The sequence below is a fragment of the Peromyscus californicus genome, unplaced genomic scaffold (assembly GCF_007827085.1).
Source record: "Peromyscus californicus insignis strain IS unplaced genomic scaffold, ASM782708v3 Scaffold_7__1_contigs__length_154581171, whole genome shotgun sequence".
Classification (NCBI taxonomy): Eukaryota; Metazoa; Chordata; class Mammalia; order Rodentia; family Cricetidae; genus Peromyscus; species Peromyscus californicus.
In genome coordinates, this window is record NW_026294595.1 from 125,101,684 (window position 1) to 125,126,803 (window position 25,120).

Below are 25,120 nucleotides of genomic sequence, written 5' to 3' on the forward strand. Positions count from 1 at the left end.
TGGGAGACAGAGGCAGAGGATCAGGAGTTCTAGACCTGCCTCACCACACAGTGCTTCTGAGACCAATCTAGGCTACATAAGAGTGTAAAAAACAAGGAAACAAGCCTTTATTCCATGTATACTGTCTCCTTTTTTTGCTGTAGTGCTGTTTCAGCTACTTCAAGATAAACTCAACCCCATGTGTCTCTAAGTGAGCTGGAGGCAGGTCTCACTAATTATACCTGGCTGGCCTCAAATTGATGATCTTCTTGCTTCAGCTTTCTACTACTGGAGTTACAGGTGTGCTCCATAACTCCCAGAGAAGTGGAAGCTCTATGAAACCTTTTCAGAAGTGTTCATAGTTATTTTTCAGCAGTATCTGAATGATGGTTAACCTTTGTTGTCAATTTGATTGGATTCAGAATTACCTGGGGGACTGAGGCACACCTCTGATGGGTGATATGAGTACATCAGAGAGGATTAGTTGAGGAGGAAAGACCTATCCTGAATATAAGCACAATCATTCCATGACCTGGGGGCCAGGATGGGATAAAGGAGAAAATGAACTGAGTGTCAACATTCACCTCTCCCTGCTTCCTGTTTGGCAACATGTAAAAGGCAGTTGCCACATGTTCCTGCCAACCCAGTTGCTCCCTACCGTGACAGAATGTACCCTCTGAAACTGTGAGTTAAAATAAACCTTTCTTCCCTTAAGTTGGTCTGTCAGATATTCTGTCCCACTGACAAAAAGGGTAAAAAAGTAACTAATACAGGAAACTGGTACTTCTGGGTGGGGTCTTGCTGTGACAAACCTTACCATATGGCTCATAGGCTTTGGGAACAGGTATGTGGGAGGGAAGTGGAAGAGTTTGGAGCTGTGGCCTGAAGAAACCCCAGAGTGTTGTAAGCATAGCTTAATGAGCTGTTTGTTCTGTTGGAAACTCAGAAGATTAGACTGCCAATAGAAAAGCAGATAAGAAAACACTACTCATCAGGTTTCAGTGAGAAATAAAGATTCTATCAAGAATTGTGATCAAGACTATTTGTATTATATCTAGCAAAAGATCTGACCATGTTCTATGTTCTGAAATTTTGAGTGAGGCTAAATTAGAAGATAATAGGTTATTTTACAGAGGTAATTTCAAGACCGTAGCCAGTCTATAGCATGGTTACTGATCTCTGTTCTTAGCCTTTACAGTGAGAGTGCAAAAGTGGAACTAGAAGATGTGAAAACACACAGTTGTGTGAACAGAGGATCTTGAGCAAATTTTAAAGTCCAGACAAAGTAGTTGAAGACAAAGTCTTGTAACTGACACTCTGGTTCGATTAAAGAGAGATCACACTCTGAACTGGGACAATAGAAAAGATATTATGAAGCCAAGACCCCAATCTATCAAAAGCTTCAGGGCATAAACATGCAAATTAATTTAAAAGAAGAATGGAAGAGAACGCCTGAGAAGACAGAGCTTCCAGTACACCCTATTGCAGCAGGATCCCTTAGAAAACTGTTTTTCTGGAGCTGGAGAGATGGCTCGGCAGTTAAGAGCACTGGCTGCTCTTCCAGAGGACCTGTGTTCAATTCCCAGCAGCCACATGGCAGCTCACAATTGTCTGTAACTCCAGTTCCAGGGGATCCAACACCCTCATACACACATACATGCAGGCAAAACACCAATGAACATGAAGTAAGAAGAAAGAAAAGAAAGGAAGGAAGGGAGGAAGGGAGGGAGGAAGAGAAGGAGAAAGGAAGAAGGAATGAATGTTTCCCCAGGTTCATCTACACAGACACAGAGGCTGCTCCAACCATGGTTCAAAGTGGCCAGGCTGTATCTCAAGCCAGAAACACAACTTGGAATCATCTTGCAGGCATGAAAAATACAAGTGTTGTAGGATAATGAGGGTTTGTATCAAGGTTCAGGAAAGTCACTTGGGCCAGGCAATGTATGGCAGGGTAGGATTCCCTGAATGGAGCTCCTGCGTGGGCTATTTGTAAAACTACGAATGTGAAGCCCAAGCTGCAAAAGATACAGACTCTAGGGCGTTGCAGATGCTAGGAAAGCTATGAGTACCAAGTGGGGCCAGCTCACAACAGATGCCATGTCTATCACAGGTAATAGGGCCTGTGGGAGACCAGCCAGTGGTACCATGAGCCCTAAATGCTGAACCTGGAACTACAAAAATTTGGTGTTTTCCCTGCCAGGCTTTGCTTTTGGTCTGGTCTGATACTTCTTGCTGTGTCCCTCCCTTTTAAAGTGGGACTGTTTACTCTGTATATTGGAAGTATGCAACATTTTAAAAATTTTACAGTGGCTCAAGTTAAGAGAACACTTAGAGTCAAAGCACCAACTCAAGAGAGACTTTGAACTTCACCTTCTGAATAATGTTTGAAGGGACTCTTGAAGTTAGATAAATGATGAAACAGACAGGAGTGGGGTTTGGGAGGGGGTGAATGGGAATATGAAGGTGAGAGATAAAGTACTGGAGGTTCAAGTAATGTGTTTGAAAACTGACAATGAGTGGACTTGTAGAGAGTAACTTCCAATGTCAAATTTAGGACCTCCAAAGAAATTGAAGCATATACCTCTGAGAGTCTGTGAAAATGTTTCAGAGAAGATGAACTGAGGAAGAAAGACCCAACCTGAGTACAGGACCATCCCATAGGCTAGGGGCTTGGATGGAGTAAGCGAGGAAAAAGAAGAAAGTGAGCTGTATTCATCTTTCACCGGTTTCTATTTGGCTACATGTAAAACAGCTGCCATATGAGCTGTGAACAGCTCTGGCCACCACGCTTTCCCTGCCACGGTAGGTCATACCCTCTAAAACTGTGAGCTAATATAAATCCCCACCTTTACACTGTTCTGTCTGATGTTCTGCTACAGCAATGAGGAAAGTAGCTATTGCAGTTCCGTCCCTGTAATCCTCAAAAGAGTTCAAGTGTTTTCTTTTTGATCTTACTATAGAATGTTTTCTTAGAAAGAACAAAAGAATAAACCCATTAATAAAGATTAATTCCCCAACACTAGAAGGTGAATTAAATATTTGTTAATTTTTAGGTAGAAATCTTTTTTTTTTTTTTTTTTGAAACAAGGTTTTGTTGCAGAATAATCCTTTACACTGAAGATGTATCACTGTGCCTGGTTTAATAAAGAGCTGAATGGCCAATAGTTGAGCAGGAAGAGGTTAGGCAAGACTTCTGGGGACAGAGAGGACTCAGAGGAATCAGGACATGTAGAAGGAGAGGTAAAAGCCACGAACCACATGGCCAGATTAAAATAAATGAGTTAATTTAAGTTATAAAGGCTAGTGGGACAAGCTTAAGCTAAGGCCAAGCTTTCATAATTAATAAGAAGTCTCCAAGCCGTTATTTGAGAGCTGGCGGTTCAGAAAAAGATTCATTACAAGGTTTTTCTATGTAACAGCTCTGCCTGTCCTGGAACTTGCTTTGCAGACCAGGCTGGCCTCAAACTCACAGAGATCCACCTGCCTCTGTCTCCTGAATGCTGGGATTAAAGGTGTGCACCACTGCACACGGCTAGGCGGAAATCTTAACAACCTTCAAATCTTATTCCAACATAGTTGGTATTAGGTGCAATTACACTACACTGCTGAAAACTTCAAGACCTTAGTGAAACACAAAGCACCCACCTCTAACGTCTCGTTGTTTCCAAAGAGGAAAACAAAATCATGAGGATTTGTTGGCAGAGTTGACCAGCTGAGTACCCCACTGTGGGAAGGTCTGCTTTGTGTTGGGGGGAAGGTGGACTGGGTGGGTTCTGGCAGTAACAAAAACAAAGATTTTCCAAGGCTTCATACATGGCTGTGTTTCCTATCTTGTTCTTGGTTTTTCAGTTTTGTTTTTCCATAGCACTTCATCACACTGTTGAATTTTACTTGGTATTGATGTGCTACCTCTTTGGCTGTATTTCTCCTTCACAAGACTGTAAGCTCTACACAGATCGAGACTTACCTACTCCTGTGCTGTGTTTTAGTTGTATTATCTAGCTTTCAAGGAAGGCTAAGTGAAAGCTACTTGTTAAATGGACGAAAGAAAACACAGATCCCATTTTCAATATGCACCACACAGTTAAAACTCTGGAGGAGAACTTCACTTTCCTGTCATCTTTCTGTGCCTTGATTCTCACTATGGGATCTTTATTATGGAATCAGATTCAAAGCAAGGAGCTGAGAGAGAGTGTGATGGCCCCTGAGACAGCCTTTCACCATAGCGATGGCATCTCCTGGGGGACTTCACACCTAGAAATCCTTCCCTGGGCCCTACAGAATCTTCCAGTTTTCTCTTGAGGCCTTGGGGAGGCACTGGCAGGCTTCCACATGGCCCACACTGGTTTAGGAGGATCTTCTAGAACCTTAAGCTAGATATTAAGTGTTCTACAATGGTGTCTTCTTTGTTATTCCTCAGGGTCCTGACATGATATGCTTTGTCAGAGTGCCTGGTGTCCCTAACTGTGAGATTTTCTTTTCTGTTTCTAGACTGTGTAGCTAGTCAGTGATGTTCTTTGCATGATATCATTTGAATGAATTGAGAGGCCAAAAGATGAGATGCTTTTAACATAAATCAGCACATAAGAAATATTGCAATAAATGGGTCTTTAAGAAAGGATGAAATGCCAGGCAGTGGTGGTGCACTCCTTCAATCCCATCACTCAGAAGGCAGAGAGAGGCAGATCTTTGTGAGTTTGAGGCCAGCCTGGTCTACAGTGCATACCTGTAATCCCAGCACTTAGGAGGTAAAGTCAGGAAGATCAGGAATTTAGAGCCAGCCTTGGCTACAAAAGATCCTATCTCAAAAAAGAAAAAGGGAAGGAAGGACATCAGGAAATCAAGCATAGCAATGAGTAAATGTCTGTTGTAATCCCATTGAGGGAGAAGAAAGGTGTCTTAGGGTTTCGTTGCTGTGATGAGACAGCTTACAGTTTCAGAGGTTTAGTCCATTATTGTCATGGTGGGAAGCAAGGCAGAACGCCGGCAGACATGGTGCTAGAGAAGGAACTGAGAGTTCTTACAACTTAACTCACAGGCAACAGGAAGTTGTCTGAAACACTGGACTTCAGCATATATGAGACCTCAAAGCTCACCTTCACAGTGACACACTTCCTAATAGTGCCACTCCCTTTGTGGGGGTCATTTTTTTTTTCAAGCCACCACAGAAGGCAAGTTTAAAGTCAGCTTGGGCTACACAACAAGACTCTAAAAGAAAAAGATGAATGTGAGAGCAGACAGACTATCTCCAGTCACCCTTGTATTCTCTCTAAGCCATAGCATTCATCAAAACATTTGAGTACAAGAGCTGATGGCTGCCATTCATAAAAGCTGGAAAACGCTGGGTGGTGGTGGTGCATGCCTTTAATCCCACTACTCAGAAGGCAGAGGTAGGAGGATATTTGTGAGTTCAAGGCCAGCCTGGTCTACAGAGTGAGTTCTAGGGCAGCCAGACTATTACACGAAGAAATTCTGTCACAAACAAACAAACAAAAACTGAAAAACAAGATTTCCTAGGGGAAAGTGTCCTCTCCTTGCATCACCAGTTGCTTTCTCAGTATCTGTGAAAGCACAGTAACTGATGAATACAATAATGTATCAGTACCTGACACTGATGTTACTTTCAGGCAAAGCTGTGTGGATATTCCAGGATTGAGAATGGCACAGGTCAAAGATGAAAGGACATAGTGTATCTGCCACATATGTTATTAAAAGCAATGGAAAAATCAATATCTTGATCTTTTCTAGGGTCCTCTTTCACTCCATCAAAATAATTGGCATCAACCCTACACTTTTACCTTTCCATTCTATGAGGAGCCAGTCAATATATCCAATCCTTTGTGGAGCTTCCATTAGTCTGATAACAACTGAAGGTGGTATAACTTTTTTTTCTTCACTTTAAAGTGCAAGACCACTAAAGTTCTTGAACCAATAAAAGACCAAAACGCACCTTTAATTCCAGCACTTGGGAGGCAGATGCAGGTGGATCTCTGAGTTTGAGGCCAGCCTGGTCTACAGAGCAAATTTCAGGATAGCCAGGGCTACACAGAGAAACCCTGTCTCTAAACAAAACAACACAACAACAAAAGATCAAAACACTCCTGGCTCTCCCTTTATTCCTCAACTGGCAGTCCTTCTCTATCTCCATCTCTTTCTTTTTACAGTACTGAGGATCAAACCCAGAGCCTTGAGCATGGTAAGTCAAGTGTTCTACCACTGGGCCATATCCTTGGTTCAGTTCTTGACAAAATGAACAAGTGGCTTAAAGATCAAGGGAGGAGCTTTGTAATAAAGGTGAACAGGCTCTGGCATGTGATTTCTTGCTTGAAGCTACTCTATTTCCTGGGTTCTCTCTCTCCATACGATGCCTTCTACTGTGTTATATATAACACAGCATGAAGGCTATTACCAGATATTCTAAGTATTCTACAGATCCTCAGTCTTAGAATTCTCATATTCTACAACAGTGGGCCAAATAAACTCCTATTTGTTTATAATCCTCCCAATCTGTAGTCTTCTGTTATAGTTATGAAAACAGACTGAGGCTGGAGAAAGGCACAGTGGTTTAGGAGTGCTTGCTCTGGAAGAATGACGACCTGAGCCTAGAGCCTAGCATTCTTTGTGAGTGCATATAACACGCTAGAAGTGATCCTCATGGTGTCTGGAACCCCAGAACTGAATGGGGCAGACGCAGGAGGATTACTAGGGCTTGCTGGTTGTCAGCTGAAAAATGAAAGCTTTGGGTTCAGGGAGAGACTGCCTCAAAGGAATAAGGTGGAGAATGACAGAAGAGGGCACTCAAGGCCCTCCTCTAGCCTCCACACATACACACAGGTAAACGTGGAAGAAGGTTTAGAACTTGATAATGGGTTAAAGTTGAAATAATTTGGAGAAAGTTAGAAAAAGCCTATATTTTCATGAGCAAAGCATTAGAGATAATTCTGATAAGGGCTCAGAAAAAGAGCTTCAGGGAAGTCAAGAATTCATCATTTTTGCTAAAGTGTGTGTTGGGTCTTAGACAGTATTTAGTTTCCTTTCTACTGCTGTGATTAAACACTCTAGCCAAAAGCAACTTCAGGGAGGACAGAGTTAATTTCAACTTACAAGTTACAGTCCATTGCTGTGGGATGTCTTTCTGTATGCTGTGAATATGTATTGCTCTGATTGGTTGATAAGTGATAAAGCTGTTTGGCCTATGGCAAGGCAGCTTAGAGATAGGTGGAAAATCCAGGAGAGAGAGAGGAAGAAGAAAGGCAGAGAGGGGAGACGCCATTCAGCCATCCAGGGAGCAGCATGTAACAGCACACAGGTAAAGCCACGGAACATGTGGCAACATATAGATTAATAGAAATGGGCTGAGTTTAGTTATAAGAGCTAGCTAGCAAGAAAATTGAGCCATAGGTCATGGTCATGCAATTCGTAATTGATATAAGCCTCTATGTGTTTATTTAGGACCAAGTGGCTGCGGGGCCAGGCAGGACACAGGAAAACCTCTGACTACAGTCCATCATTGAGAGAAGTCAAGGCAGGAACAAGCAAGAACTTGCATAAGAAACCATGAAGTGCTTACTGGCTCACTTGTAGCTTCATGTTTAGCTAGCTTTCTGATATAGCATGAGACCACCTGTCCAGGGAATGGTGCCACCTACAGCAGACTGGGCCCTGCTACATCAATTAACAATCAAGACAATTCCCCACAGACATGCCAACAGGTCAATCTGATCTGGGCAATCCCTCATTTAAGATTCCCTTCTCAGATGACTCTAGGTTTAACGATCAACTCAAGTTGACAGTCAAAGCTAACTAGGGCAGACAGAAATGAGGAACTATATTGGAAATCAGAATAAAGGCTATCCTTGTGAGATCTCAAAGTGAGGAACTATATTGGAAATCAGAGTAAAGGCCATCCTTGTGAGATCTCAGGCACAAATGAGGAACTATATCAGAATTCAGAGCAAAGATCACTCTTGTTTATAGAGTTCTAAAAACTTAATTTTGTCCAAGCTCTAGAACATTATGAGAGCTGTAGGGCATGTATAACTTCATTTTAAAGTAGGTTGCCAATAGGCAAGGAGACTAGATAGCGGTATCATGAGGCAGAGAAACCACAAATGCTAGGGCAAATGCTCAGCAAAGCTATAAGGGTGAGGGCCACCAGAAAGATCCCAGAACTGTAGTGCTACCAGTGAGATTCCAACTGTGGAAGAACTGAGGTAAAAGACTCCAATTTATGATTGCTAGTAAAAGCCCAACAAAGCTACTGAAGCATCCATGAACACATTGTTACTATCCTACAGTGCTCGGGATGTGGGATATAGTATCAAAGGAAACCATTCTTTAGCTTTTAGACAAATGCTATTTTCTCTGATGGGCTTTGGACTTACTAGGGACCAGCTACTTCTTCCTTCTTGCCTACCTCTCCCTTTGGAATTCCTGCCCCACCTCTATATTTTGGAAGGCAGGTTCACAGCAGGAGAAAACAGGTCTCTGGATGAACTGTGCTTTGAATGTCACCCATATCTGATTCAGATGAGACTCTGCACTTGGGACATTTGATTGATGCTGTACTATGATTTCTTTCAGATCTGTGAGACTATTATAATGAAATGCTGTTGCTTAAATTCCTCCAAAATACACAATGACAAAAAAAAAAAAAAAAAAGAGGCGGTGGTGGTGGCCCCAAACATCTGGACTCAAGTGATCCTTTCTTCTTTCCTTAGTACCCCCAGAAGTTAGGACAACAGGCATGCACTGCCATATCCTGCACACGTTGAAACTTAATTACCAATAGGACTGAACTGAGAGGGTGGACTGTTTAAGAGGTGGTAAGACCAGATAGGGCTGTTACAACCAGGAGTGGGTCAGAAATCATGAAGAGTAGCTTTGCTAGAAGTGCAAACCTTCTCTCTTGAGTGTTCAAGTATTCTGTCCTTGTCCCATTTACTCTAAAATACTCTTTCTCCATGTGATACCTTCTGCTGTGTTAAGCTGTAGCACCAAGGCCCTCCTCAAATGCAGTCATTAGATTCTGGACTTTCCACGCTCTAGAATTGTAAATGAAAATCCTTCTCCAGTCTGTGGCAGTTACAGCAGCAGCAAACCAACTAAGACAGTTCCCTTCTCAGCAATGGTAGTTCTATTCTCCCAGTTACTCAGAAAAGACTCCTTTTTTCTTCACACTCTTCCATTCAAGCAATCAGTAAATTCTGATAATGCCTCCTTTGAGGTGTGGTCAGAATTCCACATTTCCCCCCATCTCCAAGGTTATTTCCCTAGCCCAAGCCCACAATGTCTTTCTTACACCGATGACAACACTCCTAACCCCATCTTCTCCAGGCTGGTCTCGTAACAGACAAGATATTTCTCTCTATCTATCTATAATCTATCTACAGAGAGAGAGAGAGAGAGAGAGAGAGAGAGAGAGAGAGAGAGAGAGAGAGAGATACACAGCTTATTGTGTCATTCTGCTCCAAAGCAGCCAGAATTTAGGTGCCCATTGTCAGAAAGGTTTCCTTCTCATTTAGACCACTACCACAATAGCTGGTCCACAGCTGGTCTCTTGCTGGCTCTACAGCTCTCCTTAGTACTGAGAGCACCTGCCGTATTTCTCTTTGTCTCCTGTCTCTCCCATAGGAAAGTAAAGTCCATGATCGCTGCTGCAGTCTTACAAGGGTTATCATACCTAACAGATATTCAAACTGTTAAAAAAAAAAATGGCTCAGGGCTGGCAGGATGGCGCAATGGGTAAGGGCACTTACTGCCAAGTTTGACAACCTGAATTTAATCCCTGGGATTTAATCCATGGTAGGAGGGAACTGACTCCCACAAACTGCCCTCTGGCCTTCACGTGTATGTCATGAGGCATACACACGAGGTGGGGCTTAGGAAAAAATGGCTTACAAAAGTGTTGGATGACTCAACAATACAGTTAGAAATGTTCTAAGGTCAACAGATACAGGGCTGACCCATGGCTCAGTGGGTACCCAGATGCTTGCAGCCAAAGCTTGAGGACCTGAGTTTGCTCTGGGACCTACATGGTGAAAGAAAAGAATGGATTCCTGTACCAGGTTTTTTCTTTTAGGCCACCCAAATAGCTCCCAAATCATGACACAGAGACATACTAGTTTTGAATGCTCCGCCTAACTTAGCTCTTTTCCAGCTAGCTCTGTTAACTTAACCTGTTTCTCTTTATCTGCCTTTTGCCTCAGGGCTTTTTACTTTTTTTCCTTCTGTGTATCTTACTTTCACTGCTTCTCTAAGTCTGCTGGTTGGCTGTGGCTGCCTGGCTTCTGGCCCCGGGCATGTTCCTCGTTCTCTCCTCCTTCCCTCGTTCTTTCCTCTCGAGCCTAGATTTCTCCTCCTATTTATTCCCTCTGCCTAGCAACCCCACCTATCCCTCTCCTGCCTAGCTATTGACCGTTCAGCTCTATATTAGACCAATCAGACGCCTTTGGCAGGCAAGGCGAAACAAATACAACCTATCTGTACATAATTAAACACACACCCTGACATTGCTTAACAAATGCAGCATAAACAAAAGTAACACACCTTTTACAATTAAAGTAATACTCTGTAGCATAAACAAATGCAACACATCTTTACCTAGTTAAGACAATATTCCACTGTAGATGTATCCAACCGTCTTATTAAATAAAAAACACAGAGCCGATTCAGAGAAAAAAGCTAAGAGGTCAGAGCTAAGAGCCTCACCCTTCCTGCTTCAGCGATCCTGTTCAGCCAAGAGAGCTCTCCAAAAAAAAGGGGGCCTTTTCCTGTGTGTATGACTTTATATACTCTAGCTGTTCTGCCTTCTCATTGGTTGTAAACCCAAACATGTAACTGCCTCGTCACTGCCTGAATGTACCGCCCTCCAGGTCCTTAAAGGTGTGCGCCACCGCCGCCACACACTTGCTATGGCTCTCATAGCTCTGACCCCCAGACAACTTTATTTATTAACATACAATTAAAATCACATTTCAGTACAAGTAAAATACCATCACATTCCACAACAGATTCCTGCAAGTTATTCTGACCTCCAGATAGTATTTGTGTGTGCCTCCCCGCCAAAAAAGCCACAAATAAATATATATAATAAAAAAAGATGTTTACCAACTAGGATACACTAAATGCACAACTATGAAGTGCTAGATTATAATCTGGGGGCAGGAATGGAAGGAAGAATAAACTCTTGACACAAGCTAACAGCTTTCTCAGTTTCTTAGCTTATAACATTAGTAATAACAAGGGGATAGTTGCACCAGAAGATGCTACTGACTGATGCTCACTAGATGCTAGGAATTTTCCACACACCTGGGCCTCGCCACAATCCAACTGGGAGACATTCTTATCCCCACATTACAGATGAGAAAAACAAACTCAGAAAGTTAAGTAGCTTATGCCAAGCCACAGATTCTGAAAAGACTCACTTGAGACTCAGATCACTATGCAGCATCCTATAAAATATGGAATTTAGAGCCAGGTGGTGGCAGCAGCAGCAGCAGCAGCAGCAGCAGCAGCAGCAGCAGCAGCAGCAGCAGCAGCGGCGCACGCCTTTAATCCCAGCACTCAGGAGGCAGAGGCAGGAGGATCTCTGTGAGTTCGAGGCCAGCCTGGGCTACAGAGTGAGTTCCAGGAAAGGCTCCAAAGCTACACAGAGAAACTCTGTCTCAAAAAAAACAAAACCATGGAATTTAGCATAGGGGAGACTAAAGCAAATGCCAGGTCCTCTAGATAATGGATATCTGAGTCCCAGCACTCTGGCTACCATCTTCCCTGTGTTGGCTAGTCCCTCTGTCCAGAAATCCCACATGCACATCACAACAAAGGATGAGACAAGTGACTTGCTGTGCTGACAGAGCCACTCACAAAGCACAAATCCACTGGTACCAACAGCAGACAAAGAGCACTGACCTGAAGCTTGTCACAACTGTCATTAAACATTCTTCCTACATATTTTATTTGATATACAAGTGTTCTCTTGGGAGGAGTAGCAGGAGTCTGAAACAGGATTCCACCTTTATTAGCACAGACCTGATAAAGTGACTATCTTCCATGACTTTTTTTTTAGTATTAAAAATGTGTGTGTGTGTGTGTGTGTGTGTGTGTGTGTGTGTGTGTGTGTGTGCGTGCGCACGGGGGCATGCTTGCCATCATGGCACACATGTAAAAGTAAGAGGACAGCTTTGTAGAGTTCTCTCCCTTCTGCCCATACATGAGTTTCAGGGATCAAACTCAGGTCCCCAAACTTGTACAACAAGCACCTTCACCCACTAGCCCATCTTACTGCTCTTCCTATCCAGTCACTTCTAAACTTTTAAAAAATTTCATGATTCCTTCTAAGGTGGCCTCCATGATCAGGTCAAGAACTTTCAATCTGTCCCAAAGCATCTTCCACAATGTAGACCTCAGAGGACTCTAGAGGGCCCTGTGGTGATATATTGTATACTCTAATAAACTTGCCTGAGGATCAGAGGACAGAGCCAGATAACAGATTAGACAGAGGCCAGGCAGTGGTGGCACACCTTTAATCCCAGCACTGGAGATCTCATGCCTTTGCTTGGGAAGCACACACGCCTTTAATTCCAGGAAGTAATATGGCGGGGCAGAGAAAGGTATATAAGATATAAGATACCTGGCCTTGGGTTTTTTATTAAAAAACCATCTAAGAGTCGAACAACAACGCCCTAGCATGACAAACATGACTCTGGCAGGCCTTGCTATTCCCCAAGTCCCTCTTCCTTGCTAAAAATCATTATATTACATTTCTAAAGCTAGCCACCAAGGTCTAGTCCCTTATTTGGCCACTTCCTCCCTCTGAGGCTGACTGCCAATGTCCAGCTATCAAAGTATTCAAGTCCAGCAATCAAAAGCCTTCTTTTGGCTGCCCTAATTGGCATGTCCAATCAAAACAAACCAACTCATCCTAACACCAGGTTCCCCTTTTACCTTTATAAACTGCCATTTGCCTATGGGCTTCGTCTGTCTCCCTTCTATTCGGAGGCTGTCCTTTGTCCCTTCAGGACAAATATCCCTTCCTCCTCTCCGCTGTCCCCTTCTCCTTCTCCCTCGTCCTCTGTCTCCTGTCTTTGACTCTTATCCCCTGCCCTCTGTCCCTCTGGGGCACAGAAATCTCCTTTGTGTTGAGAACTTGGTCTTAGGGTGTCTTGTGGTCACACTGGTCCCTTCAGACCTGTCTGTCAGAGCCATCACAGAAAGCTGCCTTGGGAAGGAGTAGTAATTGTGTGGGTTGAACGGAACTTTGAGTCAAACAGAAATATAAAAAATGCAGTCCTATTAAACTCTGGTGTCAGGCTATAGCACAACCATGACAAGGTAGGGCACAATAGGAAAAGGCTAACCCAAAGGGTATGGTGATATTTTATTTGTACTGAAATATGATTTTATTTGTATGTTAATAAATAAAGTTGCCTGGGGGTCAGAGCTAACAGCAAGCCATAGCAGAAGCCGGGTGGTGGTGGTGCATACCTTTAATCCAGATCACATGACAGGCAGATCTCTGTGTGTTCAAGGATACAGCCAGCATGGAGACACACGCCTTTAATCTAAATAACAACCATAGAAGACCTGGAGGTCTGCATAGACAGGCAGTGACGAGGAGGTCATGTGGTTGGGTTTACAACCAATGAGAAGGCAGAACAGAAAGTCAGTAAAGACAGATACACAGGAAGTAGGTCGCTTTCTGAGGGGAAGGACAGCAGCGGCAGGAAGGGTAAGAAGAAGGGTTTTTAGTATCAGCTCTTACTACTGCTCTGACCTCTTGGGCTTTTAACTCTGCATTTGGCTCTGTGTTTCTTATTTAATAATAAGACTGTTACATCTACAAACCGGGGTCCAGATGAAGTACAACAGACCAAGCCAACTTGCTACACTGTAACTACATGGGGCCAATTCTGTTGTTTTAGGTGCCATAGAGGAAAACAGAAGAATAAAAGTCGGCTCTGAGGCCGGGCGGTGGTGGCGCACGCCTTTAATCCCAGCACTCGGGAGGCAGAGCCAGGCGGATCTCTGTGAGTTCGAGGCCAGCCTGGGCTACCAAGTGAGTTCCAGGAAAGGCGCAAAGCTACACAGAGAAACCCTGTCTCGGAAAAAAAAAAAAAGTCGGCTCTGAACTTCCTCTCATCTTAGTAAATTAAGCATGAAGAGACACACACAGGGATGCATGGGGCTTGAGCTTCAGGTTATATCTTGGGAAGGCTAAAGGTGAAGGACATGGACACTGACCTCAGCCACCTGCCTTTCTGGGCTATTATAAAGTCAGCTGCATCTTGGATGAGGACCCTTCTCTGTCTGGACCAAGGAAAAAGGAAGGGTGTTGATTGTGTTCTTTGGTATTTATATGAAGAGTGATCCGACCACGAAACCTCCCATGCAGCTCATTGGTCTCTGTCCATCCCTGGATTTGGTCTAAAGGTTGGGAGAAGAAAGACCATTCTTATACATTTTATGCATGTCTTCTAAGGGTTCAAGTTAGACCACTTGAACCTTTGATGGACACTGTCAAGAATCCCAGGGCTACAAGAAAAAAGCGAAACTCCTACAAAATTGTTCATCTGCCCTGTGCTCATCAGACAAAGCAAATTAATATCATTCCTCTTCCCAGAGAGTACAGAGTTCCTATATTAATTGTATCATTATTTACCTTTAAAAATCACCTTTTGACCCACCCTTAAAACAAACAAAATGGGGGCTTCTGATCTCAAAAACTGTTTCCATCTCAATTAGCTACAGTGTTTTTGTTGTTGTTGTTTGTTTTTGCTTTTTAAAGCTGATGAGACCATGTACAAAACACAATACCCCACACAAACAAACAAAAACCAACAAGACAGGGCATAACGGCTAATGCACCCTTCAGCCAGAACCATTTCTAGTGACCGTTGGTATCCTCCAGCCCTCCTAGGATAAGAAATATTTTCTTGCCGGGTGCTGGTTGGCGCACGCCTTTAATCCCAGCACTCGGGAAGCAGAGGCAGGTGGATCTCTGTGAGTTTGAGGCCAGCCTGGTCTCCAAAGCAAGTTCCAGGAAAGGTGCAAAGCTACACAGAGAAACCCTGTCTGGAAAAACCAAAAAAAAAAAAAAAACCCAAAAAGCAAGAAATATTTTCTTGGGGACTTTCCCTCAAATTCCAGTGTACGTCTGTATTAGACATATCATTAGTCTAAATCAAGGAGGAGGGCAGGAAATATTTAATAATATTAGGGAAATAGCCTCAGATAGAGAGAGGCAGGAGAAGCTAAATTAAGTAGACGATTGGACAATATTCCATGAACATGTAAGTCAGCCAAAGTGAACCAGACAGTAGTAAAGCCTACACACTGATAGCCTAGAACAATTTGTAACAGTTAACAATACACTATATGCTAAAAGAGTTCCATACTTAGGCAGTTTTACATGGGAATTGTAAAAATTTTTTTTTTTTTTTTTTTTTTGGTTTTTCGAGACAGGGTTTCTCTGTGTAGCTTTGCGCCTTTCCTGGAACTCACTTGGTAGTCCAGGCTGGCCTCGAACTCACAGAGATCCGCCTGGCTCTGCCTCCCGAGTGCTGGGATTAAAGGCGTGCGCCACCACCGCCCGGCCAAGGGAATTGTAAAAATTTTAAAGAAACAGACAATTTTGAAAGTATTTTAAATTGAGCCAGGTCTGGGAGAGGCCTGTAATCCCAGCACTTGAAAGCTGAGGCAGGGGGACCAAGAATTCAAGGTCATCCTTGGTTACACAGATAACTAGATAACAGCATGGGTTACTTAAAACTCTGTCCAAAGTAGTTTAAATTGCCTTACATAGGGGAAAAGAGCTGCACCCGGATTCCCATGTTGCCCAGGCTGACCCCAAACTCCCAGGCTCAAGCATCTTCCTCTGCCTCCACCCCCACAGGCCACTACACCTGGCCAGTGAAAACTTCTAAATAAACTATAGACAGCGCTGAAACAACTGATAGAGACAGCAATAAAAAAAGAAGTCTGGGGGTTTGGAGAGATGGTTCCGTGTTAAAGGCATGTACAAATCTTTCAGAGGACCTGAACAGTTCCCAATACCATGTCAGGTTGCTCACAACCACCTATAACTCCAGCTATCAGGGATCCCACACCTCTGGCCTGGGCACCTGCACTCATATGCACATTCATGTAACTAAAAATAGAATAAATCTTAAAAAAAAAACTATTCACTATCCCAGTACTGAAAAAAAATTAAGAAAATTATAGATGAGCCTGACAAATAATGATGTATAATTTCTAAATAAAATATCAATATACCTCTATATAATAATACTTATCCCCAAAATGGAATGATTTTATAATTTTAAAAAAATCTATTACCTGTTATATTAAAGAGAAAAACACTATGAATCTGCCACAAATGCTAAAATGACATTAAAAAAAATTCAGCTACCATTTTTTACTAAAAAACATCACCAGCAACACACCCCTTACCAAAATAACTAGCATGATGCTTAATGTCAAAAAATACCAAAAGCATTATCAATAAAGTCATGAAGGTGCCCAGTATCACCCATAGTTCTTGGCTGTCAGTAAAGTTATGAACTAGCCAAAGGACCTAGTATCACCCATAGTAATTGACTATCATAAAATCATGAACTAGTCAATGGTACCCAGTATTATCCATAGTACTTGACTGTCAGTAAATCACGAACTAGTCAAAGGTACCCAGTATCACCATAAGTACTTGGTTGTCAGTAAATCATGAACTAGTCAAAGATGTCCAGTATCAACAGTACTTAGCTTTCTGTCTGGAAATACCATGAATCAGAAAAGACAAAGAAACAAGTGACATAAAAGCTGGAAGACAAGGGACAAAATTCTTACTACTTGTAGCTGCCATAACAGAATACTCAGAAAATCAAAGAGAATCAATTGTAAAAACTGTGAGAAATAATGTTACTAGTTATGACTAATAAGAACACATGCTATGTGATAAAGGATCCTACTTTCAACAACAACAACAAAATCAAATAATTAGGATAAAAACGTAGAGGAGAGGCCAGGAAGATGATTCGTCCAGTAAAGGCACTTGTCATTTGAGCCTGGAGAACCAAGTTCGAACCTAGAACCCACATAAAGGTAGGAGAAAAATTGTCTTCTGATCTTTACATGGTACATGTACTTTCATACACATATCATACACACACAAAATAATGTATAAAAAGAGTGTATAGAATTTTTCTAAAGCAAGTACACAGGTAGGGAACAAAGGAAAAAAAACAGAATTTTAAGATAATCAGTAAAACATTTCTAAGAATTCAGGAAATTTGAGTGCAGACTGGATAGTACATATAGTTGATATATGGTACTATCACTATTATATTGTTTCAAATAATTTTTTTTTTGTTCAAGTTACCCTAAAGTGCTTAAAAATAAAATTTGAAAGCTGGGTGGTGGTGGCACATGCCCTTTAATCCCAGCACTCAAGAGGCAGAAGCAGGCAAATCTCTGAGTTCGAGACCAGCCTGGTCTACAGAGCTAGTTCCAAGATGACCAGCCAGGGCTACCCTGTCTCAAAAAACCAACCAACCAACCAACCAATCAATAAATAAAATTTGTTTAAAAGTATCTAGCCCCCACCCTGCAAAAAAAATGCAGAGAAGAGAGATGATTCAATACTGCTCAACAGTGAAAGCTTGAAAGTGTGTGACAGATACATAGTGAACCGTTATATGTTTTCTTCACTTTCATGTATCAGAAAGTATCCAAGGAACGGAGTTAAAAGAAGTAGGTAAGGTCAAAATGTGGTAAATATACACACACGTCTTAAGGACAGGCAACTTACAATGATGGAGGTCACAATCAGTACTAATTCTTCAGTGCATACTTTGGCTTTACCTGTCAGTTATAAACACACCCTTTGGCCCAGCAATTCCACTTCTAGGAATTTATTCCATAGATACTCGTTTATTCAACGAGCATTTTTTTTTTTTTTTTTTTTTTTTTTTTTTTTTTTTTTTTTACCACCTACTATTTGGCAGGCACTGGGATACAGAGGTGGAGGAAGCAACCTGCTCTTATTGCATTTCCATTCTTGTTGGGGAGGAGACAGATAAAGTAATTCAACAAGTATGCATGCAATTATAACAATTACAATGTCAGGTAAGTGATAAGGTAGACAGGGCTGGGCTGGGCTGAGTGAAGCACCAGAATGTCTTGTAAAAGCAGCCGGAAAGAAAGCTATGGGGTAATACTCCAATCTGGCCTTCCTTCATTATGCTTTATTCCCCTAAAGCCTCTGTTCATTCAGAGGATGTGGGCACCATCTGAATGCTTCTCTTTGTCCCACAATATTAATCAGGTCCTTTTAATACAAGGAAGGTGTCAGGGCAGTATTCCCGTCCCCTGAACATTACTGTACATAGCAATTTGATTTTTTTCAAAGGAAGAACTTCTAAGTTATTTAAGTTATATGCAAAGCATATAAATAAAAATGTATTTGACTGATGGCGGAGGCCTGAGCTAGTAGTCTAGGGGTTTCGGTCGCGGGTAGCTGGGGCGTCTGGAGAAGGAAGGGGAAATGCAGTAGAACAGGGCGCGCCTGGGTCCCCGACCCAGCCCCGAGTGAGCCCGAGGTATTTTTCTTATATGATCAGGCCTCATGTGGCCGGCACTGCTGGTCTGGAGCCTGAGAGGATTATGAAAACGTGGCAGGTGATGGGGCCAGGGGACCTGGTGTGGGGAGCTGAGGGGTGAGGGACCGAGGGTAAAATTAAAAAAAAAAAAAAAAAGGAATCGAACTATCAAGGGTTTTTAATGCAGGCAAACTTTTCTTAAGAGAAAGTAAAAGGAGTATATCAGTTTTACAAAAGGTTAATCACCTGCTAGTTAATTTTTAATTACATGCAATGCATTTATTTTGTGTGCATGTATGTGAGGTGGATTGCAAGGAGGTCAAAGGCCCACTTTCAGGAGATAGTTCTCTCCTCCCACCATTAGGACCCAGGATGGATCTCAGGTCATTGGGCTTGATGGCAGGAGCCTTTACCAAGTAGGCAATCTCACCTACCCCTTGATGGTTAATTGTATCCACATACAAAACAAAACCAGCCAGTTTTGGCCCTTCTGCAAGACTGAGAATCACTGACTTAAAAGTTCTCTATAGTTTAAGTTCATGACCTTTTACCACAGAGCTTCAAGCTCTGATTTTCTTTCTATTTAGGTAAATATTTTACATATACATAAAGAACGTTCAAATGATGTAAAAAGAAATGACTGCTACAATTCCTGTCTTGGGAATATTGCAAAGCAACATCTCTGATCAAGACTTCAAAACTTTCAAGAAAGATAATAATCTACAAATTGGCAAACTGTCAGATTAAGAAACCATCATAGAGGGAAAAAAACCTATGAAGTATGCTATTTCAATTTTGAAATCAGCTTTACATAACTGTACTCTTCTCCATTCCAAAGGGAGGATGCAAAACTAACTAATCGACCAACCCCAGAAGACTTCAGGACCTTACAAAGTGATTCTCAATGACCAATTCTTGTACAGACTTCAAGTGAGGGGAGCCACCTGCACAGCCAACCACCGGTTCCCTCCAACAGCTGAGTATGGATGATGCATCCATCCTTTCCCTTAGACACTACAAACGGCTTAACCCTCGAAAGAGGGTCGGCGAATGTTGCTCTGAAATAGTTACCTGGGATGAACTACCGAAGGGAAGTACCAAGCACTCGTAAATTTCCAGACAGAGGAGCGCTGCGACTGAGCTCCGTTTGAGGTCAAGGCAAAGCAAGTGAAGCGGCTAAGAGCATCTGCAGGGTCCGAGGCCCACCCTGCGTGGCCCTCTTCTTACACACGGCCTTTCTAACTCCTTAGGAGACTCTTCCAGGGCCAGTCAGGACTGCTGGACCCCTGACTACTACTAAGTATCCCTACGGGCTAACCTGATAAGGGTCTCCAAGCCAGAGTGTTGGGTGGGTTTAGTGAGAAGCCCGTAGGGTAGGGGTGGACGCCAGGGAAGCAAGGATGGAAGGAACGCTCCGGACGCAGGTGCCTGGAGGAAAGAATGGGGTTGGATGGTCCCTGCAGGCCAGATGAGGGGAGGCAGTCTGAAGAAGGGTCGAAGAGGACGCCGGGAGGATGGGACGCTGGGATGCTCCCACGGCAGATCACTGAAGGTGGGGGCGTGGGACTACCTGCCTACCAGGTGAGGGGCCCGTGAGTACCCGCGCCGCGTCTCACCTGCCCAGCGCCCGCTTCATGCCCGCGTCGGCTTCGCTGCGCGGCTCTGCCGGCCCCTTGCCCGCCAGACGCAGGTTCTGTTTCAAGCGGCAGTCCGCGTCCAGCGCCGCGGCGGCCGAGCCGGAGGAGGACGAGTCGGAGGCGGCGCAGCGCTCATGCTCCAAGGTGACGGGCTCAGTCCGCTTCCTCATCCCGCGGCCCTGTCGGCCGGCAGTCCTAGGCGCCTTGGCTTCGCCTGCCCGCCCGCCTGCGCCGCCCTGGCCGCAGTCTCCGCCGCGCACAGCCGTCACCGCCGGGAGCCGGGAGCCCACTGCCGGTCACATCCCAGCCCAGGCCGCGGCGCCCGCTATGGACCAGCGCCGGAGGCCGGTCGGCCACCGCGGCCAATCAGCGCAAGACTCCAGACAGCTCCGCCCCCCCAAGACACGCCCCCATCACCTCCCCTCTGGTTCCGCGGGCAGCAAGCCCAGAATCCCCGGCGCCAACAACAGCCATCTTGGAGAAGGGCAGAAGAAGCTCAAGCTTCGGGTCATTATCAGGGCAGGGCTGATCGGAAGTGTCTCGCTGCAATTACACTGTGGATTAGGGTCGGTTTGGGTTTTCGGGATGAGTTGCTCTAGGTGCTAGGTGTCCTTTGCAGACAAATTCAGGCATGCCTCATCTCAGTGGTCCAAATGGTGAGGACCCAGGGAGTCAGAAAGGGCCCTAGAGGGCGCTAGCTCCACTTGCAGGGCAAATAGGTACCCTCCACTCTCTCTGGGGGCTCTGGCTCCCCTAATACGTGAGAATCCCCAGATAGTCTTACGGTTTGTTATATCAACAAAAAGCTTTACCTTAAAAGAGAAGAAAAGAAAAGAAAAAAAGCACGCCCTCTGTAGCTAATGTATCATTTAAAACAAGTTTACATTTACTTTTTGTTCTTTGAATGTAAGAAAATGAACTGCCTACATAGGCTTTGAAATCTCTTATTAAAGTTTGGATCTTCACAAAAATGATTAGAAATGGTGGAGGCCAGGAAATCCGTTTCAAAGATGAATTTGTACTTATGACACCCGAAATTAAGTAATAATTCAATCCACCCAGGAAAAAAGGAAAGGACACTTTTCATGAATGTAGCTTTTTATAGTTTTTGCTTTGTTTGATATGGTAGCATTAATTTTACTAATGACCTACAACCAAGAGATACATATTTAGTTGCCTATTTAGTCCAGAGTTCCCTTTGTAATTTCAACATGTGTGTCAATCAGTTTGAAAACCATTGGCAACTGATAAAGATTAAAGATTAAGAATTTAGAAATGTAAGGGGTTATGTTGTTGGCTTTGCAATGGTATTTTGAAGTTGCCAAGAATTTCTTTGACCATTTTGCTATATCACAACCTATATTCATACCATGTGAATATCTACAAACAACAAAAACACTACAGTAGATTTGAAAATTCAAAAAGCAAAATGCTTAAAAATAGTTTTTAACCTATCAGTCATAAAATCTTCATAGGAAAACAAAAGAGCAGATAGACCTAGTAGGACCTGCCTGAAGTTATTACAAAGGCTGACAGCAGGAGGCTGCAGGATGCAGGCCAAGCAGGTAATTTAGTGGGCCCTACCTCAAGATAAGAGAAATAAAAAGAGCTGGATATAGCTCAGTGATAGCACTTCCTTAGTGTACCAGAGGTTCAGGGTTCCACTACCCAGACCCCCCAAAAAAATGATCTGGAGGAGGGGCTGGGGGGCGTGCTAGACTTTGTCCATATGATCCTCATCTCTTGGTCTCCTAGTGTTTAAATACACTACCACACTGGGTAAGCCCCCACTGTCTCTCTGGGTCATACCTTTCCTGGAACTAAGACTCTTTATGCAAAGGTCTACTCCTTGCTGACTTTTTTTTTTTTTTTTTTTTTTGGTTTTCCGAGACAGGGTTTCTCTGTATACTTTTGGAGCCTGTCCTGGAACTTGCTCTGTAGACCAGGCCGGCCTTGAACTCACAGAGTTCTGCCTCCTGAATGCTGGGATTAAAGGTATGCGCCACCACAGCCTGACTCCTTGCTGAATTCTAAAAGGCACCCAACTCTCCTACTTCATGTTCATCTATAGTCTTTCCCTCCTGAGGAATGGAAACTCCATCCTTACCCTTCGTGGAGTCTTTCTGGGCTCATTCTTGACTTTTTCCTTTCTTATATCGCACTACACCAGTCATCAAGTTTTGGGTCAGCCCTCTATTCAAAATCCAGTATCTAACCACTTCCTGTCTTCTGCACCAATGCCCATGCTGGACCAAGCAGCCGTCATCCCTCACTTGGATTATTTCAGAGGTGTAAGTGGTCTTTCGCCTTTACTTTCGCTTTACCTCCTTCTAACTCATCGGCCAGAGGATTTCCTTTTTTAACTAGATCTGAATCTGTCACTAAAACCACTTCAGTGGGTTCCCACCGTTCTCAAAACTGAAAGGTTATATACAAAAGGCTCTTCAGTAGCCTACTTGACAGAGCTCCAGCCCTACTCTCAGGTGCCAACCTCTCCCAGGATCGCTGCCTCCCTGCTGGTCCTTCACAATGCTATTCGGCCCCTCCCTAAGACCTGGGCTCTTTGAGTCTTGTTACCCCAAAGCTCTGCCTCCCTAAAGCCCACATCTACAGAGTTACTCCCCTGCCCATGAGAACTGTGTTTGCTGAACACTAGAGAACCCTCAGACTCTCTCATCTTTGCTGTGTTCACCTTCCTTGGTTTATTCTTGTTAGTGCTTATCACCAAAATACTTGACATTGATACATCTTTATCTGTATTGATGTTTTCCACACTGCAAGATAGACTCCAAGAAAGGACCTTGTTTACTGCATTATCTTCAGTATCTGGACCAAGGCTTGGCTCATAGTACACACTTCATAAATATTTGCTGAAGGGAAGACTGAATCATCAAGACTGCTCACAGGTATACTACTGTTCCCATTTTAAAAGTAAAGAGGCCTAAGGGTCAATAAAGGACGTGCCTTCTGGCCGAAATTGAAAAGATGCATGGCCGAGAAGGTTATAACTACCAGCCTGTGAATCACGATCCTGCAGCAGTATAATTGGGTGTTTAATCAACATTAACCCAAGTATCCCTAATAGAGAAAAAAAAAAAAAAGGACATCCCTATTTACTTAGCTATCTACCTACCTATCTATTGTTTTCGGAGACAGGGTCTCACACTCAAGCCCAGGTTGGCCTGGAACTCTCTGGACTGCTCTTACTTCAGCATCTGGAATGGTAGAATTACAGGCATGAGCCATAACACCTGGACAAGTAGTTCCTTTTTAAAGTGGGGCATTCCCATACCCACTTTGTAGACAATGTTATGTCCTTGTTAGATCAGAAGCTGCAGCCTCACAGATCAGGCCACACTCCCAGCAATCTCCCTCCCTCCAGCATCAGCTACAGGAACATGACAGGCCATGCTATGACTCTGAAGTCAAAAGGCAGAATCTTGCCTGCTCCCCTAGTTGACCCAGAAACAGAGACAAACTGATTTCAAGCAGCCAGCATGTAGTATGGGTTACTTTCCATGCCTATGCCTTCTGGCTTTGGACCACATCCCTCTGAAGCGTTTTAGAGAAGACCTCTGCTTAGTCTGGTGGAACAGAAGTGTCTGTCTTCAGAACCCCGCCATACTTGTATGTGGCATTAATAAGTACCAAAGCTCTACCTGAAGGACAGTTTGTCTCAGCACTTCTCTCTGAACCACCTTTCTCAACACTGTCCAGCTCCTCTAGCAATCTTGACATCTACATTTGCAAAAGAACAACACAAAAATCCATTACTGCTTTATAGAAATGAATAGCGCTTTTTCAAAAACCAGCTAAATAGTGAGGCAAGGTGGCACCTACCCAGGAGACAGAAGCAGATGGATCTCTGTGAGTTTGAGGTCAGCCTAGTCTACACAGTGAGACTCTGTCTCAAAACAAAAACAAAAAATACTAAATAAAGCAAGTGGTTTTTATCTTGGATTATGTAAGGTTAGGAAATTTCCCATAATCATGTAGTTGAATGTGCCAATTGGTTTTTTGTCAATTTGACACAAACCTAATCATATCTGGGAAGAGGGAATCATGAGGAATTGCCTTCATCAGATTGGCCAATCTGTGGGGGCATTTTCTTATTTATTGACTTGGGATGGCCCAGACCCCTGAGGGGAGTGTCACCCCCAGGCTGGTGGTTCTGGGTAAAGCAGGGTGAATATGCCATGAGAAGCCAATAAGCAGCCTTCTTCCAAGGCCTCTGCTTGAGTTCCTGCCCTGGATGACTACAACTGTACACCGAAACTAACCCTTTCCTTCCCAGTTTGCTTTTGGGCTTGGTGGGTGTTTTATCACAATAATAGAAGGCAAATCAAGACTTTTTTAAAAACCTTAACTTTTTTTTTTAAAGATGGGCTCCTGCTGGACAGTGATGGCACAGGTCTTTAATCCTAGCACTCGGATCTCTGCATTTTGAGGCCAGCCTGGTCTACAGAGCAAGTTTCAGGACAGCCAGGGCTGTCACACAGAGAAGCCCTGTATCGAAAAACAAACAAACAAACAAAAAAATAAAAAAGATGGGCTCCTTTAGAATTCCTGAACTGAAGTAATCTGCCTTCTTCAGCCACAGAAGTTTTGTGACTGCAGGCATTCGACCACACTATTATGCCCAACTTTGAACTGCTGTTATCTGTGACATTTCCAGTTGGCAAATATTTTTAAATAACTGCTTTAAAAATCAAAGAGTGCCAGAGCTGAAAGTGCAAAGCATAGAAAAATAGGTTTTAATTATTTTAGAAGCAGTGTGGCCTTCAGTAAATTAACTGTTCTGGTTTCCTTATCAGTTCTACATAACCCTTAGGGAGAATTGAGAATTAACTGAAATAAATTATAGTCCCTACCATACAGAAAGTACCCAATAAAAGATGGTTTCTTTTCAAT

At 43.4% G+C, this 25,120-nt stretch overlaps 1 protein-coding gene and 1 non-coding gene across 2 annotated transcripts in view; one reads left to right on the top strand and one right to left on the bottom strand.

Moving 5' to 3' along the window:
- The window catches only part of Abhd12 (abhydrolase domain containing 12, lysophospholipase), a 75,309-nt gene extending 54,737 nt beyond the window's left edge, over nucleotides 1-20,572 (bottom strand). Inside the window, exon 1 of the mRNA XM_052726601.1 lies at nucleotides 20,189-20,572. Coding sequence (XP_052582561.1) covers nucleotides 20,189-20,379 — 191 coding nt within the window. The 5' untranslated portion in view covers nucleotides 20,380-20,572. The remainder of the gene's footprint in view (nucleotides 1-20,188) is intronic.
- Nucleotides 18,536-18,675, top strand: LOC128102755 (small Cajal body-specific RNA 17). Its single transcript, XR_008215518.1, has one exon. It is a non-coding gene; the product is annotated as a small Cajal body-specific RNA 17 (non-coding RNA).
- Nucleotides 20,573-25,120: the final 4,548 nt, after the last annotated feature.